This window comes from Salvelinus fontinalis, chromosome 9, assembly GCF_029448725.1.
Source record: "Salvelinus fontinalis isolate EN_2023a chromosome 9, ASM2944872v1, whole genome shotgun sequence".
NCBI classification, from domain to species: domain Eukaryota; kingdom Metazoa; phylum Chordata; class Actinopteri; order Salmoniformes; family Salmonidae; genus Salvelinus; species Salvelinus fontinalis.
Window position 1 is genome coordinate 13,948,234 of NC_074673.1, and position 14,413 is coordinate 13,962,646.

The 14,413-nt window shown below is 45.3% G+C and overlaps 1 protein-coding gene across 2 annotated transcripts in view; it reads right to left on the reverse strand.

Annotated features, from left to right (window-relative positions):
• ptprb (protein tyrosine phosphatase receptor type b) overlaps positions 1 to 14,413 on the reverse strand; it is a 43,091-nt gene that overhangs the window by 5,437 nt on the left and 23,241 nt on the right. For both annotated transcript variants that reach the window (XM_055933460.1, XM_055933461.1), the window contains 19 exons: positions 9,151 to 9,414; positions 8,740 to 9,003; positions 8,360 to 8,484; positions 8,017 to 8,155; positions 7,457 to 7,729; positions 6,924 to 7,065; positions 5,947 to 6,083; positions 5,433 to 5,696; positions 4,339 to 4,605; positions 3,797 to 4,084; positions 3,331 to 3,606; positions 3,002 to 3,151; positions 2,557 to 2,845; positions 1,712 to 1,818; positions 1,466 to 1,571; positions 787 to 867; positions 615 to 632; positions 419 to 500; positions 53 to 143 (listed from right to left, as the gene is read on the reverse strand). In XM_055933460.1, the coding sequence (XP_055789435.1) occupies positions 53 to 143; positions 419 to 500; positions 615 to 632; positions 787 to 867; positions 1,466 to 1,571; positions 1,712 to 1,818; positions 2,557 to 2,845; positions 3,002 to 3,151; positions 3,331 to 3,606; positions 3,797 to 4,084; positions 4,339 to 4,605; positions 5,433 to 5,696; positions 5,947 to 6,083; positions 6,924 to 7,065; positions 7,457 to 7,729; positions 8,017 to 8,155; positions 8,360 to 8,484; positions 8,740 to 9,003; positions 9,151 to 9,414 (3,363 nt within the window). The remainder of the gene's footprint in view (positions 1 to 52; positions 144 to 418; positions 501 to 614; positions 633 to 786; positions 868 to 1,465; positions 1,572 to 1,711; positions 1,819 to 2,556; positions 2,846 to 3,001; positions 3,152 to 3,330; positions 3,607 to 3,796; positions 4,085 to 4,338; positions 4,606 to 5,432; positions 5,697 to 5,946; positions 6,084 to 6,923; positions 7,066 to 7,456; positions 7,730 to 8,016; positions 8,156 to 8,359; positions 8,485 to 8,739; positions 9,004 to 9,150; positions 9,415 to 14,413) is intronic.

The window sequence follows — 14,413 nt, forward strand, 5'->3', positions numbered from 1 at the left end:
CTTTTGTTTATGTATTTGAACCCTATGAAATACCATGGTTTGTTTGACTCACAGGGCAGGATGTTATTGTATCGGTTTTTCCCTCTGTTCTCTGGCAGCAGGGCTGTGTCCAGGGGCTGGTTCCTTCCTACATCTTTCAGGTCCTTACACAGGAAGTGGCACGTTAGGGTTACCATAGATACCTACTGTACGTAAATACTGTATGCATTCCATAACATTTCACAATCAATCTACCATTTCACAACTTTAAATTAAAGGAGAGTTATCAGAAAATAAATATAAATATACACATTTCTATATTGTTTTTCTTTATTAAGGTAAAGGTAATAGGAATATTCCGATTTCATCTAAATGTACTCTAATGCTAATATGTGTGATCGAGATTGCCCAACTGACAGTGAATGTGATCCAGTCTTACCTCATACTCCTCAGACAGTAGGTAATTGGAGTCAGCCTGGAGTTTAATGTAGTGGGACTCAAAGTGCATGATCTTGATGGGGCTGCAGGATCAACAGATAAAAAATGTTTTGAGCAAAACAGAGTAGAGCAAAAGACAAACCAAAAAGGACTTACAGTAATTGGGGGAAACTAATAACGAAAGAATTTAAACATACCTTGAAATACGACGATTACTGGGGAAAAAAGGGAGATACATGTAAATGGCTGAAACTCATTAATGGTCATTTCTTTGTGAGTTTTTATCCTGCCAGAAAACACCTATTTTATTCTATATATATAAGATATAAAACCCCATTAGAACTGATCACATATGGCCTCTCCTCTTACCCCCTGACGCCCATGTGCACTCCTGAGGTGGGCCTCTCTCTCCTCATGCTCATTCGGACCACTGGCCCCTCCTGCACACTCCTGTAATCACAGTTTGGATGTCAGCATACAGGTGTAGTATGTAGAGTGCAAGCTAGAATGTAGTGTACATGACTAAATGGAACTATATTCCACATCAGGTAACTGAAGCAAGCAGTAGAATCAGATTGAATAAACAGATAAAAATACACCTTACGGAACAGCGGGGACTGTGGACACACACACACACACACACACACACACACACACACACACACACACACACACACACACACACACACACACACACACACACACACACACACACACACACACACACACACACACACACGCACACACACACATGCATAGACACACATGATAAGACACGCACTCTACACACACGTACACATGGATTTTGTATTGTAGATATGTGGTAATAGAGTAGCGGCCTGAGGGAACACACTTAATGTACTATGAAAAGTGTAATGAAATGTAATAAGTTCAATTGTATATAACTGCCTTAATGTTGCTGGACCCCAGAAAGAGTAGCTGCTGCCTTGGCAGGAACTAATGTATACAAATACAGGCCAAGCCAGGGACATGCTAGTATGCAGCGTTTAGGTCAAAGTATATGAGGAAGGGAGGGCCAGGAACTGACACTTTGCGAGCCTTCTGTCTGCAGATGAGCAGTGCAGTGACTCCCACCATCATGGCAATGAGGAACATACTGGCGCTGATGCCCTCGATCACACCGCTCAGGGGCTCTGTGAGAGGAAGAAGCAACCAATCAATGGTGTTTCTCACAGAGGACCCATCACTCACCAGCATTTCTCACTAACTACCAATCAAACATCAGCATCACACACCATAAACCAATCAGAGTGGTCTGTGAAAAGTGTCCCACCTGCTTCTGTTACCAGGGGAAGGGACAGGTAAGTGTCTGTGTAGAGGGGTGGGTTGTATCTGCTCTGCTCCTCGTCAAAAAGCTGGGTGAACGCACGCACACTAAGCCTAGAGAGAAGAGAGAGACAACCATGACATCTCATTATCGTCCCACTGCATGACAATACCAGAGTTGAATTACAGGTCCCATTTTATTTAGATAGTCCCATATAGATGATCTACAGATGGTCTTACTATCAACAAACTATCTGTTGATAATCAACTGCTTGCTAAGATTACGGTTAGGATTAGGTTTAGAATGAGGGTTAGGGCTATGGTTAGGGTTAGTTATTGGATAGTTAGTTGAAATGTTGTTGAGTTATTGAACATCTACTGAAAATCTGCATACCAACTACTTGGAACTATCCAAATAAAGTGTTACTGAATTAAACTCGAAGGCCCCAATTCGATCAACTACAGATAAAGGAAAATTTAACTATGGGCAATATTTAAAAAAAATGTAACCTTTATTTAACAAATTCTTATTTACAATGACGGTCTACCCCGGCCAAACCCGGACGACGCTGGGCCAATTGTTCCCTGCCCTATGGGACTCCCAATCATAGCCGGTTGTGATACAGCCTGGAATCAAACCAGGGTCTGTAGTGACGCCTCTAGCACTGAGATGCAGTGCCTTAGACCGCTGCGGCACTCGGGAGAAGCGGTCTAACATCTAGCGGTCTAGCAGACATCATCATACACAACAGGGAGAAATACTGCTGGCAGAAATCAGCAACAAAGAAACTACAGATCTGCCCAGACTGCGGGAGAATACTTGATTGATTTGGGCGGAACCCTATACTCTACCTGTATGCAGTTTTGGGTTTGAGTGGGCCATCACAGAATGGGTTGTGGTCTCTGTGTGTGTCTGGGTTCTGCTCCCTGTCCTGGGCCTGTAGGTGGTCACAGCCACCCCCGAGGGTGTCCATGCCTGTACCCAGGCTGATCTCAAAGCTCTGAGTCCCGCTGTCTCCTGGCCCCTCTGTGCAGTGGCTAGGGAAGTAGCTGGTCTGGTAGGCCTTAATGGAACTGTTGGATTTGTAGTCCAGATAAGAGGGTAGAGGGTGGTGCTGCTCTGGTTGAAGGTTTTCATCGTCTGGAGGGAGAAAACACACATATGAGGAGGTTTAGTAACAGACTCAGACCTATTGCTGTGGAAAGTCCTCTTGAGGGAGAATAAACATCATCCACCCATCCATCCACTGACATACTGACACTTGTACAATGTTTGTTCTAACTTCAGTCCCCTTACCTTCAGACTCGCTCACCACCACTGTGAAGAACTTGACGGCTCCGTTGACATCACTGAACCAGCTGCAGTTAAACTTGAACAAGATGGTGTTTTTGGTGACAAGAGCAGCCCTGTCGTTAACCCGAGTGGTCAGGGAAGGAAGGGGTGGACCTAAAAGGATAAGTATCATGATTACAATCAGTCATGATGACTGTAGAATGACCACAGGGACATACATACACACTGTAACAGCTAATGGCAATGAAGTTGACCATCTCATGTCTCTTCCGGTGTTCATCATCACACGGTCACCCCGACCACATGGCAATCACAAGTCCATCGGTACTCACGGTCGATCATGGTGACCACGCTGTCCTCGGCGGCCTCGCTGGTCATGCTGTCGGAGATGGCCTTGACGGAGACGGTGTAGCGCTTGTGTGGCTCCAGCTGGGTGATGTGGTAGAGGGTGCTGTCGCGGCCTGTCCGCTGGGAGTACACCAGGGCGTGGGAGTCCTGGAGGCACTCAATGGTGTATGAGTCAAAGTCGGCCTCCGGAGGGGCCCAGGAGCAGGAGATGGAGGTGGAGTTCTGGGGGCGGCAGTGCAGGTACTGGACACGCTCTGGCTCTATGGACGGGATAAACGGTAGAGGACGCCAGAGGTAAGAACAGCGATCAAAATGCCACGGTCACACTATATTCTCTCTAGCGCAGAGGTCAGAGCTATACCGTGCACAGGATTTTGTTCCAGCCAAGCAACAACTTTAGCTACCTCGCCTCAGTCTTGCACTACTTGAACAATGTACAGTATAGCCTACTTGTTCGAATGCTCTTGTAGATGGGTGGGCTGTAGGCAGAGCTCCCACCACCACCAGCCCCACTGACGGTACGCAGGATGAAGTTGTACAGGCGTCCTGGGTATAGCCCCTTCAGGATGCGGCTCCCGGAGGTCCGGGTGTGGTAGGGGTTGAATACAGACAGGTGGTCCCTGGGGGCCCACTGCAGGTCAAAGTCGTCATAGTCACTGCCTGCAGGACCACTCCAGGTCAGCTCCAGGGAGGTGTTGGTGACTCCACCGAATGATACAGAGGTTGGGGGTCTGGGGGCTGAGGAGGAGAAGATGGACACACAAAGGAAGGCAGATCAGCAACTTCAAGCAAATACTGTCAAACACAGGCTCTATTTTACCTTAAAAACGACCCTCAAAACTGATTTTAGAATAGTGTATGTCGTAATTGTGTTGGAAACCATGTGTTTGATGTATTTGATACCATTCCACTAATTCCACAAGCCCGTTCTCCCCAATTAAGGTGCATGTGAAATGTCCTTTAAATAAACATGACTTGTCCTAATGTCTTACCGGTACGTCCATGAGCAGTGGCCCTGTTGGTGAGCTCTCCGCTGCGTGTGAGGATGACAGTATGGTAGAGACGCCCGGGGATCAGCGTGGGGAAGACGTGCTCCATGGCGTCTGGCCCTAATGTCTCCTCTGCCTGCTGGGAGCCATCTGGGTTGTAGAGGGACAGCAGGTAGCCACTTAGCTCCCCCACCGCCCGCTTCCATGACACCCACAACATCTCCGACTGGTTACGACTCTGTGCCTGGAGGGAGGTCACTGCAGCCGGGACTGAGGAGGCGGAGCGGACAATTGGACAGTGTCAAATCATGATGTAAAGTCAGTGAGACATACAGTTCAGTTAGTTCTCTAGTTAGTTCTTTGTTACCACGTCATTTCTGTGAGAGAAACACATTATGCGTTATGTTTTGAGGACATTTAGTAGTGATCCAAATCAATTTCTCAAGTACCCACCAACCCTTATCATACCCCTGCCCACAGCATCTCAGTACCCCCAACCCTTCTCATACCCCTGCCCACAGCATCTCAGTACCCCCAACCCATCTCATACCCCTGCCCACAGCATCTCAGTACCCCCAACCCTTCTCATACCCCTGCCCACAGCATCTCAGTACCCCCAACCCATCTCATACCCCTGCCCACAGCATCTCAGTACCCCCAACCCTTCTCATACCCCTGCCCACAGCATCTCAGTACCCCCCAACCCTTCTCATACCCCTGCCCACAGCATCTCAGTACCCCCAACCCATCTCATACCTCTGCCCACAGCATCTCAGTACCCCCCCAACCCATCTCATACCCCTGCCCACAGCATCTCAGTACCCCCCAACCCTTCTCATACCCCTGCCCACAGCATCTCAGTACCCCCCAACCCTTCTCATACCCCTGCCCACAGCATCTCAGTACCCCCCAACCCTTCTCATACCCCTGCCCACAGCATCTCAGTACCCCCCAACCCATCTCATACCTCTGCCCACAGCATCTCAGTACCCCCAACCCATCTCATACCTTTGCCCACAGCATCTCAGTACCCCCAACCCATCTCATACCTCTGCCCACAGCATCTCAGTAGCCCAGGAGCAGTAAAGCTCACTCACCAGTCCTGGCCCAGATAGCTGAGTCGTTGGTCTGCTCCCCGCTGCGTGTTAACACCACCATCCTGTAGGGGGCACCAGGCCTCAGGCCCTGGAAGGAGACCTGCAGTGTGCTGGGCTGGCCGCTGCGCCGGTCGTACAGCGTGTCATCTCCGTTGTACAGGTAGAGGTCGTAACCTTCGAACTCTCCGTGCGGGGGCGACCAGTTGAAGGACAGGCTGCTGCTGCTGTTTGCCTGGATGGAGAGGTCGCTGACCGCCGCCGGACCTGGGAACACAACACTACTCAGGTCCACATATATATTCCTTCCATATTGCCTCTATACATCTTCATAGTGACTCTGATTCTCTATTCCCTGTTTTACTAAGACTTCCTGTATTATTTGTGTAATCTTACAATAAAGCCTACATAACCGATAGCTCTCCAGGAGGAGGGTTGGACAACCTGCACTACACATATTAATACCACTTGACAAACTTGTGTGGGACATAGTGAAGATGAATCCATGCAGTCTTACGTGTACGTGCTTCAGCGGTGACGCTCTCGCTGTGGACCCCTCCGCTGGTGGTGTGAACCAGGACGCGGTACCTCTTCCCAGGGATGAGGCCGTCGAAGCGATGCTGGAGCGGCATGGAGCCGGAGGATACCTGGGAGCTGTTGGTTACGAAAATGAGTACTGTCGTTTGTGCATTATATTTGTTACACTTTTTTATGCACCATTTTGTTACTGCAATTGAACCAATGGAATAGTCCCAAAATGGCAAATACTGCCCATCTGGCCCTAGAGGTAGGAGGCTTAATCAAAACCTCAAAGTATTGACCATTTGAATCTGGGTGTGTTTGGTGACCACCGGTGTGTTGGTGAACCCAGGTGTGTTGGTGAACCCAGGTGTGTTGGTGAACCCAGGTGTGTTGGTGAACCCAGGTGTGTTGGTGACCACCGGTGTGTTGGTGAACCCAGGTGTGTTGGTGAACCCAGGTGTGTTGGTGAACCCAGGTGTGTTGGTGACCACCGGTGTGTTGGTGAACCCAGGTGTGTTGGTGACCACAGGTGTGTTGGTGAACCCAGGTGTGTTGGTGAACCCAGGTGTGTTGGTGACCACCGGTGTGTTGGTGAACCCAGGTGTGTTGGTGAACCCAGGTGTGTTGGTGAACCCAGGTGTGTTGGTGAACCCAGGTGTGTTGGTGAACCCAGGTGTGTTGGTGACCACCGGTGTGTTGGTGAACCCAGGTGTGTTGGTGAACCCAGGTGTGTTGGTGAACCCAGGTGTGTTGGTGACCACCGGTGTGTTGGTGAACCCAGGTGTGTTGGTGAACCCAGGTGTGTTGGTGACCACCGGTGTGTTGGTGAACCCAGGTGTGTTGGTGACCACAGGTGTGTTGGTGAACCCAGGTGTGTTGGTGACCCCAGGTGTGTTGGTGAACCCAGGTGTGTTGGTGAACCCAGGTGTGTTGGTGAACCCAGGTGTGTTGGTGAACCCAGGTGTTGGTTACCTGTTGGTGACCAGGTGTCCCCTGTCGTCCAGGAGCTGCAGGCTGTATCCGTCTGCCACGCCCCGGGCCTCCTGCCAGCTCACCTGTATACTGCAGGTGGTGTGTCTGTTGTCGGCCTGCAGCCCCGTCACTGCAGAAGGGACTGAGGGGGAGAGAGGAGAGAGGGGACACAGAATTAGATAGAGCACACTATCATACAGTATTGTATCTCCATGGAGGGGACAGTGTCACACGTCATTACACCAGCCAATCACTATCTGTTTATTACCCATCAAAAGTTGATTAGGGTAACAAAACAAAACAAATCAGTTCCGTCAAATATACTGATTTCAAACTGCAGATATATAATAAATAAAATTAAATAAAATTAAAATAAATCAAATAAAACATAGCCAGACGCAGTGAGACTGAGCCCTATTCCTTCCCAGTCCCAAAACACCCAAATATAGAGTATGCAATGCCAATGCACTGCTTATGAATGCAGTATGTATGGGTTATAAATGTGTTATGAAGTCCTTATCTAGCCTCCTCACCGGTGCGTCCGCTGGCCGTGTTGTTATTTAACAGTATGCCACTGATAGATCTAACGGTCACACTGTACAGCTGCCCAGGCTGCAAGGAGCTGAACCCCAGCTCATTCTGGTGTTTGGGTACGGGCCGCGTCTCCAGCCTGCGTGCCTCTGGTCCACCCAGCAATAGGGACACGGAGTAGCTGTCCACGTCACCCTGCCCCGGGGTCCAGCTGATTTTCAGACTGCTGCTCTGGCCGTTGTTACTCACGTGGATATTCTTGACTTTGCTGGGGACTGCAGAAAGGAGGAGAAACGAAAAGAGGGAGAAATAGCAGAAGAGGGAGAAAGAGGGGTGGAAGTGGAACGGAAATTAATGCTGTTGTTAGTTTATGTTTTGTTTGTGTTATATTCTGTGACATTTTGTTCTATTTTGCTACCCCAATTCAATGGAGAAGTTCCAAAAGTGCAAACAAATTCTGCCCATCGGGCACCCCAGGCAGATTTGAATCAAACAGCAGTACTTGAAAGAAAACAAATGTAACCTAGGATTTGAACCCAGCAAGTCTGTTGGTAGGGTTTACCTGTCCTGCCCTCTATGAACTGGGCCCTCTGGTTGGGGCCGCTAAAGGTAGAAACATGGATCTTATAGAGGCGTCCCGGGGTGAGGGAGGAGAGGACACACATCACCACGCTGCTGCCCAGGGTGATGGGCGGGAACACCTTCATAATAATAATTCATAATACATTGATGATACATTGATTATTAATACATTTAGCTTTTAAAAACACACAAAGTTACAAATAGAAATAAAGCAACAATGAAATATAAACAATTTACACAAGAAAATGAAAATGAAGAATATAAAAGTACTGTAAACATGAAGACAGGCTAACCAGGTACTGGACTGGACCAGGAGGACTAACCTTCATGTCGTTGAAGAGGAGCTGCACCTCGTAGTGGTCAACGTCCCCCGGAGCAGCCAACCAGGTGACACGCAGGTCCTCCGTTCCCCGCCCAGCCAGGGCTAGTGACCTCACCGCCGCAGGGACTGTCACAGACAGATTCCAGATAAGAATAGAACATTTTTAATCTTCTCATTCTTAATTTTGCATACAAAGGAACAGAACATAGGGAGACACAGGTTAAAAAGAAGCATGCACAAAGAACCTGTTTCACCACAACTAGTTATTACCTGAATGTAGCTACCAAATTATTATTAGAGACGAATACCACTCTTGTATCCACATATTGTACATTGAAAACAACAGGAGAGATATAACAGAGTACTATTCGTATCACTCACAGGTCCTTCCATCCGTAGACACGCTGGTCTCATACTTCCCGCTCCAGGTGCTGACGATGACCGTGTAGAGTCTCCCGGGCACCAGGCCGTTGAACACACACTCGTTCTGGCTCTTCATAACCGTCTTGTTCTGGTGGAAGATGTTGTTGTGCTTGATGACCACCTGGTAGTAGTCAAAGTCCCCGGCCGCATGGCGCCAGTACACCTTCAGGTAGTCATCCCTGGCCGAGTGGATCGCTGTCGGGTTCTGGACACTAGAGGGCTCTGGGGAGAGGAATTCAATTGAATTGAACTTTGAGACATTGACCAGTGTATTATCATGTCTAACTAGAGACTTCAGGACTAAAACCACGGAATGGAAAACTTAAGCAGAGGAGCCCCATTTCAGACAGACAGACATGGTAGACCTACGTGTGCGTTCCTGTACGATGGTGTGATTCTCATAGGCACCACACCTGGAGGTGATGGAGATGTTATAGAGCCGTCCAGACACCAGGGACTTGAACACACACTCTGGGCTGGATTTGGACACGGCCAGGGTGTGGACCGTCTTCTCCTGGTCCCCCAGAGTGACCAGATAACTGTCCACGTCACCTTTGGCTGGACGCCATGACACGCTGAGGAAGTCCATACGACCGTTGTTGCTGACCGTCACCTCGCCTACGGCAGCAGGGACTGGAAGACGGAGAGAGAGTGAGAGAGAGAGGGGAACTGAGTCAGTCATTCTGTGTATCACTGTTCATATTTGCAGCTGGGAAGCCTGAATAAAAAATGTATGTGAATAAAATGAAAGTAAAAACTTGTTTAATAGCTTATTTTTCTTGTAAATACTGGAACATTAACAGTTGTTCATGTTTTCTCTTCAGTAATGCTGTGGGATATGTAAGGAACATAACTTAAAAGCTACAACACAACAGTAACTTGGTAGCGTGTGTTCAATGGATAGGTGACCCCAACAAGCTTGAGGCATTCATGTGCCATTCATAAGAAAGTTATTGAATAAATAAACGTCAAAGAAAGAAAGGGAGACCTAACAAAAATGGACTGAGTGTCATGTATGGAATGGAAGGTGACTGCACTGGTAGGCTATTCAGATTATTGTGAGGTGTAGGCAATGTTCCCTCAACGTTTTTGGGGCACTGAGCAAATTTTTGGTCTTGTGAGTGGAAACTTGAACAATACAATACCAATGGAGCAAATCCCATTACATTTTCATGTGGAAATAGTTTTGATTTCTATGATATAGCCTACAGTAGCCTATATGTGGTGTTCAATGCAGGCCTACATTGCATGAGACTTTTAAAAAATGTTGACATTAATTCATTCGTTTTTAACACCATGGGCCAATATAGGTGACTGTAAATTGCATTGTATTGTGAGATGCAAGAAACCACTTTACAAAATATAATGAATTATTATTACCATACAGAGAATTAGATAACATAGGCTACCCCTCTGCCTATTTGCATAATCAAGCCTGTCTCAAAATACAACACTGCCCCTTGAATTAAGACAGCTTGAAATGTAGCCTACACGTTTTGTGCTCTTGTAGGAAGCAGTAACTCCCCACTGCTGACCGATACGTATCTTTCTATTAGTAGCGTTACATTTCCCAAGGATCTTAAAACAGCCCGGGTGGTTCCACTCCACAAGAAGAGCAAACGTAGGAAACTACAGGCCTGTGTCAATCCTCAGCACCGTATACAAAGTTGTTGAGAGATTCATTTTTAATCAACTTGAGGGGTACCTTCTTGAGCATAAACTTCTTTATGAACTACAGTCTGGCTTTAGAACAGCTCATTCCACTGATACTTGCCTTATCCACCTTTTTGACCACATTAAGCAGGAAAGTGAGAAGGGGAACTATACAGGTATGGTTATGTTAGATTTGCACAAAGCTTTTGACACTGTGGACCATGATATTCTGCTAATGAAACTGAAATGCATGGGTCTAAATTATGTAGCAGTGAATTGGTTTAGGTCTTCTCTGACCAACAGAACACAAGTACGTAATGTTGGTGATGTTCTGTCAGAGGCCAAATAAATATCCTGTGGAGTACCGCAGGGATCTATTTTAGGGCCTCTCTTATTTCTTATATATGTTAATGATGTGCCAGATATAGTAAAGGGCAAACTCCTGCTTTATGCTGATGATTCAGCCATACTGGTATCAGGGAAGGATACAGTTTACATAGAGGAGACCCTGAGTAAGCAATTGCATTTTGTTAGAGATTGGTTGTCTGACAACAAATTGTCACTACATTTAGGAAAAACTGAATCGATTTTGTTTGGAACAAAACGTAGATTGTTTAGGGCTGACACGATAATGGTAAACTGTGCAGGCAAGGAGATTGAATCTAAAACAAGTATATCTTATATTGGTGTGTTCCTAGATCAATCCCTTTCTGGAGGCCTGACTGCTGCTAAAATTCTTTTGGCAAACAAATCTAATTTTTTACATCGTAACACTAGATATTTTAACATTAAAGTTAAAAAACTGCTTGTCTCAACCTTGATTCAGTGTCATTTTAATTATGCTGCTCTGCTTGGTATAGCGGGCTATCAAAAAAGCTGAAAAAGATAATGCAGGTCATGCAAAATAATGTTATCAGTTATATGCTGAATGTCACCCCTAGGACCCACATAGGGGTACAGGAGTTCTGGGAGGTGGGCGTGTTGCCTTTGGAGTCCAGAGTAGACCAACTTAAACTTAATCATACGTTTGACATCTTAAATGATCGTGCTCCAGGTTATATGAAAAACCACATTGATATAGTCTATAACCAACACAGTCACAATACCAGAGCTGGTGTTATGTCTTGTAAAATCCCAAGAGTAAACAGTACTGCGAGGAGCATGTTTTTCCATGCAGGCATTTGTCTGTAGAATAGCTTCCCCCTGGAGATCAAGCAAATAAACAGTAGAAGTAGCTTTAAAAAGCAGGCAACGTTTTCATTTGGACAAAGTTGTCTAAGTAAGAGAAACCACTCCTCTGCCCCTTGTGCCCCCTACTGCTGGTTAGGTGTATTTATTTGAAGGATCGGTATGATGTGCAATTAATAGATTATTTTAATGTGAAATGAAAATGGTTGATTTTTAAGGTTAGGGAGAAGTGCTGCGAATAGTGCCACTTTTTAGGATGTCAATATAAATGAATGTATTTATGGTTCTTTGTAATTTTGTCTTGTCTTTTAATCATTATGTGTTATTGTTTTTACCATCGAGGACCACTTTGGAAACAAGCGTTTTAATTAATACTTTCAAGTGATATCCTCTGGGTCCACATCGTGCATTTTGCTGTAAATGTCTGTTGCCCAAAATAAATAAAATTCAATTCAATTCAATAATTGGGCTAATAACTCACTAACTAGCAAAGAATATCAACAAATGTGAACTGATCTGAAAAGCGCATTCACTCACGGGTGATTGAAACACCACTTTTGGGCTACCCCCGCCAATACAATTGTACGCCATTGCACTCTGGCTCTGACTACAATAAAACCACAGACTAAATCTTGCAAAGTTAGATTTGTTTTCATTTGTTGCATTGAAAAGGGGCTGATATAATGTTGATTTGATCACAGAAAAAACGTTGATCTATATATTGCAAAGTAATGGGGCAAACTCAGTGAAGTTCAATCTCTTGCATCTCTGCACGGCCTGGCATTTCTTCTGCCCGGCAGTTTTGGAGGAGGAGCCCGGCCACGCACATGCGCAGTTTAGAGAGAACATTGGGTGTAGACCTATATCATTGGTTAGGCCTACCCTACAGCTGTATGGACTAATAATTGTTGTGATGCCATAATAGGTATGCACATAGAATTAGAATTTTCAAGGGATTCTAACTCTAAGGAGAAACATTTTCATTGACTATCATGTGTTCCAAATAAATTATGTCATAATTGTAATTCTCATGATAGGTTCTAGGTTCTAACCGTTGTGTTGGAGTGCAGATTAGGCTACTCATAAGACATGAAGCAAATGGATGATCCAACAAATGGATGATCAAACCGTTTGAATTATTTGCCATTTCATCTCTTGAATAAGAATCTACAGTGCATTCGGAAAGTATTCAGACCCTTTGACTTTTTCCACATTTTGTTAGTTACAGACTTATTTTAAAATGGATGATTAAATTAATGTTTTTCCTCATAACTCCACACACAATACCCCATAATGACAAATTCCACAAATAAACGTTTAATAAGGCACACCTGTTAATTGAAATGCATTCCAGGTGACTACCTCATGAAGCTGTTTGAGAGAATGCCAAGAGTGTGCAAAGCTGTCATCAAGGCAAAGGGTGGCTACTTTGAAGAATCTCAAATATTAAATATATTTTGATTTGTTTAACAAGTGTTTTGGTTACTACATGATTCCATATGTGTTATTTCATAGTTTTGATGTCTTCACTATTATTCTACAATGTAAAAAATAGTAAAAATAAAGAAAAACACTGGAATGAGTCGGTGTGTCCAAACTTTTGACTGGTACTGTATATTGCATTGATTGTGTAACGGCTGTCGTCCTCCTCTTCCTCGGACGAGGAGAGGAGAGAAGGATCGGTGGACCAATACGCAGCAAGGTATGATGACATAAAGTAATTTATTGAAAGACAAAGACGAATACGAAAACACTTGGAAAATTACAAAATAAGAAAACGACGTAGACGAAACCTGAACACGAACTCACATAACTACACGTAGAACTCACGGACAGGAACAGACTACATTAAACGACTGAACAGCCAAACAGTCCTGTATGGTACAGACACGGACGACAATCACCCACAAACAAACAGTGAGAACAACCTACCTTAATATGACTCTCAATCAGAGGAAATGCAAAACACCTGCCTCTAATTAAGAGCCATACCAGGCAACCCAAAACCAACATAGAAACAGAAAACATAGACTGCCCACCCAACTCGCGCCCTGACCAATAAACACATACAAAACAAGAGAAAACAGGTCAGGAACGTGACAGATTGTTTTGCCTCACCAGGTTGTCCACATACAAGACAGTCATCATGGACTGTTTCTGTTTGCCTGGTCCAAAGAGACTTAAACTCCTTACTGTGCTAAGAGCTTCATTTTTTTTGCAACTTATTTAGGTTTAATTATTTATTATGTATCCGTTTTATAAACTCTGAGCATCATCATTGTTGTGCAATTTTATGCTACAATATTTGGTACTAAAGCATGGTTTCTTTATTTTCCTTTTGAACATGGTCTTCTCCTTCCATACATTAAACATTTTTCCTAGCCACCGTGTTTCTACATCTGCATTGTTGCCGTTTGGGGTTTTAGGCTGGGTTTCTGTAGAGCACTTTGTGACATCTGCTGATGTAAAAAGGGCTTTATAAATAACTGTCATTGATTGATTGATAATCTTGTTCAGAGGCAGTCCAAGAAGTCTCAGAATGAGGTTCTCCTAAGAGAGAAGGCAACTCTGATGGGGAAGGCCATCAAAGTCCTCAAGAGTGACCAGGACACCATGATGGCCAGAAGAAACAGCAGAAGGATGAGGAGCTGCAGCAGAATAGCCAATGGAAGCAGGAGAATGACAACCAGCATCTCTGTGTGGTCATTAGAAGGCTGGAGGACAAGGTGGACTTGGAGACCAAGACACTCTGGACAGAGCTGAGGAGACTGGGAGAGTTCCTAGAGGCAGT